This window comes from Montipora foliosa, chromosome 3 (genome assembly GCF_036669935.1).
Source record: "Montipora foliosa isolate CH-2021 chromosome 3, ASM3666993v2, whole genome shotgun sequence".
Classification (NCBI taxonomy): domain Eukaryota; kingdom Metazoa; phylum Cnidaria; class Anthozoa; order Scleractinia; family Acroporidae; genus Montipora; species Montipora foliosa.
In genome coordinates, this window is record NC_090871.1 from 37,758,244 (window position 1) to 37,763,392 (window position 5,149).

Sequence of the window (5,149 nt, forward strand, 5' to 3'; positions counted from 1 at the left end):
CTGGATTTTGGAGGCATCCATTGGGAAGCTGATGGAATCGCTGGAAATCGGTCGTCCACCACACGGGGGTTGTCTTCAGCATTTCTGCCAGCATTTCTGCATATATTATATATATATATATACATATACAAATGTAAGAAGGAAAGTATTGCTAGTTACGTAGACTGATCATTGTCTACGAGAAGGTGTCATATATAAGTGTTCAAATTTAGGAACGGTTGCACCGATGCTTCCGGTGATTGGTTGTCGTGAAAAACTTGTTTTCATGGCAGCATTTCGTTACCAGCTCAGATTTCTTGTTCAAGAGAAAGGCGTTTTTTGCACTCAAGATGCAAAGTTTTTCAGATAAACACAGGTTGCAGCGAGAACGGTTGCCTTTGTACGCTTTTGCTCTTTTTACAATGCGCCAGTTGATTGCGTAGTCGATGTTTTTGTCCTTTAAGTCCCAGATGTGCTTGGAAAGTACAGTGTCATGTGAGTGTTTTTTGTCATTAGAGAGTTTTAGATCCGAGTTTACCGCGAACCTCTCACCGCGGTTTGCGGTCACCCGTTTGCGGTTCGACGTTTGAACATAGTTCGATTTAGATTGGCAGTGGATTAAAGAAGTGGATTCTGGGTAATGTAATCCAAAATGGCGGCAGCTGCAAGGTTAGTGTCTTATTTGTTTATCAGAAATTCAAACGTTTTTCGACAGGTGTGATTTTATTATTAGTTTTATGCATTGGAAAACAAAGTTTTGGCATTAAAAATTGTGTCCACCAGGAAAAACTTTTATGATATCGTAGATGTGATGCTGTGGCAGGACAGCAGTGAGTCCAGCAGTGACGACTCGAGTAGCAGCGAAGACGACTTGGATGACCTGTTGCTGGAATTCATGTTTCCACAACAAAACGATGCCAACTACCTCCGTATTAATCTCCAGGATATACCTGATGTTCAGTGCGAGGCCATGTTTAGGTACAAATTCTTTGCGTTTATTTTTTTCTTGAACGGCTAAGTTTTATACTTGTAAACCTGACTTCAGCAAGTTCTATAAGTAAGCTTATATATAAAAATGCTCACCCTCAATCTCAGATTTTCAAAAGGAGATATGGAAAAACTCCGGGACGCGTTACAACTGCCAGCCAATTACATTTGCAGTCAAGGGACCAATGCTACTGGGATGGAGGCAATGATGATTCTTTTAAGAAGATTGGCATACCCTAATCGATGGAGTGATCTGGTGCCTGTTTTCGGGCGAACGGTATCAGAACTGAGCTTGATATTTAACAAGGTAAAAATGTTGCTTTGTTCATTCATCATCCCTGTAGAAGTTGCCTGTGTTACCCTTTCATTTTACCATTCTTGAATTTGACTAGGGGGTGTACAGAGTCTTACAGTACATTTTGTGTTTGTTTGCTTGATTTTTGCTTTTTGACTTTCAAGGAAAGTTGAGAGAAAAATTCAATTCGACATATTCATTGGAATAACTCTTTAATAATAATAATAATAATAATAATAATAGTAATAATAATATTTATTAACTTATATCGCACAGATATCAATATGATAATTTTCATCCTCATGTCACAATTCAAATTACAAATCTGATTATCAAATCCCCAGTAAAAAATCAAGTCACATCAAATGTGGGTTTTTGGGGAGAGGGGAAAACCAAAGTACCCAGAGAAATACCTCTCTGAGCCGTGTGGAGAACCATAAAACTCAGCCCAATTAGGATACCGAGTTTGAACCTGGGCCACATTGGTGGAAGGCGAGTGCTCTCACCACTGTGCCAACCCTCCTCCCCACTCTCTTTGCAATTAGAGTAATTAAAATGATCATCCCACATGTGGTTCCAAACAACCCATCCCCCCCAAAAAAAAAACATAAAGCAAAGAAAAACACACACACACAAGAAAGCAAAACACATTCAGACTGCTGTACTACTTTCCATGCATTTCAGATTATGGATGATATCTATGACAGATTTCACCACCTCTTAGATAGTCTTGACTTGGTATGGCTTGATTGTGAAGCTTTTGCCGAGGCTGTTCATGAAAAAGGAGCTCCTCTTACTGGGTGTTGGGGTTTTATCGATGGGACCCCCCGGCCAATAGCCCGTCCTGTTCGTAATCAACGACTTATGTTCAGTGGTCCCAAGAGAACACACTGCTTAAAATTCCAGGTATATGAAAGGTGTTACACAAAAGAAAGCAAACTTACTTGACTAGACAAAAATATCACAACAAAGCAGTCTCCTGTGAAGGCACTCCAAGGAGTAATGCAGGGGAGAGAGTTGGGTTCCCTATTGCTATAAGAAACCCATCTAATTATCCTTATTAAGGATTATTAGAACACCGTATTTTTATACTTGCATATACTTTTTTTACATCTTAATTGGTGGGGGTAACCCTGGTGCGGTGCATTATTGCTTTTGGCTGTCTCCTTCTCCACAACTTCTTTATAGTAATATTATAATTTACCATCTACTTGTAATTTAGTGGAGTGACTTTGTAATAAATAAAGAAATAAATAAAATAAAGAGCTTCTCTGGTTGTACTCTTTAAAGATCTGAAAGGGAGGCTAGATACCAAAGGAGGGTATAAAATCTAGTTCAATAAAGGTTGCTGTGGAAAAATCTAAAATTCACTAGGTCCAAACCAAGTTCCTCAAGCGAAGCAAAATGAAACTAACTTCAGTCAGGAAATATATATAGGATGTTGTAATACAACTTAATGTTTCATTTACAAATATTTGTTTTATTTACTTTTTAGTCTGTTCAATCCCCAAATGGCCTGATAGCCCATATGTTTGGTCCTATAGAGGGTCGCCGACACGATGCCTTCATGCTTGGGGTGAGCGGCCTGTCAGCTAAACTGCGTCGATTTGTTCAACCCAGTGGAGAGCCATACGTTATTTATGGGGATCCTGCCTATGGTATTACACAGAACATTATTGCTCCATTCCGTCAAGCTCACCTTACAGATGATGAGCAGGAATTCAATACAAGAATGAGCAGAGTTCGGACATGTGTCGAATGGGGCTTTGGCAAAATCTGCCAAAATTTTGCATATTTAGACTTTAAAAAGAACTTAAAGATCCTTTTACAGCCTGTGGGTAAATATTATTTGGTTGCATGTATTCTTATCAATTGTCACACCTGTTTATATGGGTCACAGACAACCACTTATTTTAATTTAGACCCGCCATCCCTGGAAACCTATCTATCCAACTGATGACCATGTTTACTTGGTCTTTCTACCTATAATTATTTTATTTATGTAAATAGCAACAGGAGTGAAATAAAACAAGAGAAGATGAATCTTTTATTTTCTTTTCCTCCAGTGAACAAAAATTATGTGGAAGGAGTGTCAATAAAGTAAAACAAAATGAAGATGAAGCAGAAGAAAAAGCTTATGTTGTCAATGCTTCAAGAGCAACTGACTACAAAATGATTTATTTTTTCAGTTGTTCTCAAAGCATGGAGAACAAAAGCTTCCTTTCTTCAGCTTCATCTTCATACTTTTGTTTCTGAAGATCCAGCTCCATCTTTCTCACTTCCAGCTCTTTTTCTTTCAGTTTTGCTTTCTCCTTGTACTTTTCTGACAGCATTTCAATTGCTGACTTTCTGCTTGACCTGGCAACTTTCCTTTTGGTTCCTGTAGAAATAATTTACACGAGAAATAAAAGAAAAAGTGTTGTATTTATTTTTGTAGAAGACCAACCAAAGCCTAAAGCCCCCCTCTCCCCCAGGGGTGGGGAAGGAGATGGAAATATGTAATCACAGTGTGGCAGAAAACTGAGCAACCACATTAAAATTTAATGGATTCATTGAGCCCCCCTAGATGAGCAGTCAAGCTCTTGGGGTAAAGTCTGAATCAAATATGTTTACATATATAAAATATATGGATTTCATCATACAAACAGTTTGTCCATTACAAAAAAAAACATCTGTTCACTTTCCTTTTGTGGCCCCTAGTAGAAGAGAAAATCAATTTCATATATTTATGGCAACCAATCAGCCAGAGTAGTTGGAATAATAGTTTGTTAGATTTCACAAATGTTACCTTTTGAAGGACTTTCTTCATCTGACCCGCTACTAGACACATCGCATGTGGCACCACCTGATGTGCCAGCATCACTACGGCGCTCTAAAATGAAAGCAATGGTTCTATTCAAACTGGTTCAAACTACAAACTGTCAAGTCAAATATTAGACACTTAAATTATATGATGCTCAATCACAACACATCATGAATCACCAAGTAAAGCAGGCACTCAGAAAATTGGGTAAAAACTGTGTAAAACGGTAAAAGAAAAACAACACAAAATGGGTTACGGTCCTGATGGATCTCGTCACCATAACCTAAGCTTGTTTGGACAACATAATATTGAATTGGATATTAACTTGCTAGTCTTTCCACAGCTGCCTGCCGCATCTCCTCCCCTTTCCTTTTATCTTCCTGCTCCCTTTTCTTTCTTGATTCCTTTTCTATCTTGCGCATCTCTAGAATTCTCTTCTATATACTAGGATATCCTCACATAACTGCTGAATCGCAGTGAATTCTTCCTCTGTGCCTGATCTTCAAAATCACAAATAATAATAAAAATAATAATAACACTATAGGAACATTGTAGCATGTTTGATCAGTATGGTCAGAATATTTCAAAAGTAGCCGTCTGCTAAGTCTGACAAAGTTCTGTTGATAAGAATTTATTTATTGTGATCTAATGGAAAGTAGCCGGTGATGGGACCTTAGCTGCTTGTATCCAAGACCTCTCTAAACCCATTACAAACCAGGTATCACAAATCCAAAATAAAGGACAGAATTAAAAATCTTGACATAAATGCTAAGCCAGTGTTGTATAAAAACTAAATGAGGAGGCAGGAGCTAATCAGGTAAATTGTAAAAATTGTAAATTGTAAAATTATAAAAAGGATTGGATTTGCCTTGAATTAAGTTAAATGAAAAAATGTAAGCCAGAGTCAAAATCTCAATTTGGTTTTATACTCCATGGCACTATCAAAGTATAAGCTTAAACCTGAAGGCTATATATCATGTTTTGCATGAAAATTTCTTTTCGTGATGCAATGTACATTTTACCATTTGAGCATCAAAAGAGCAAGGTTATAAAAAAAGGCAATGCAAGAAAAAACACATGGACTT

General features: G+C 37.6%; 1 protein-coding gene and 1 pseudogene across 1 annotated transcript; one reads left to right on the forward strand and one right to left on the reverse strand.

Moving 5' to 3' along the window:
* The first annotated feature begins 631 nt into the window (after positions 1 to 631).
* Positions 632 to 3,285, forward strand: LOC137994796 (uncharacterized). Its single transcript, XM_068840390.1, has 5 exons — positions 632 to 648; positions 763 to 957; positions 1,075 to 1,273; positions 1,946 to 2,167; positions 2,757 to 3,285. Exons 1-5 carry the CDS (start codon positions 632 to 634, stop codon positions 3,216 to 3,218), a joined length of 1,095 nt encoding a protein of 364 aa, XP_068696491.1. The 3' UTR covers positions 3,219 to 3,285.
* A 1,099-nt stretch (positions 3,286 to 4,384) lies between these two features.
* Positions 4,385 to 5,149, reverse strand: part of LOC137994797 (uncharacterized) — a 1,090-nt pseudogene continuing 325 nt past the window's right edge.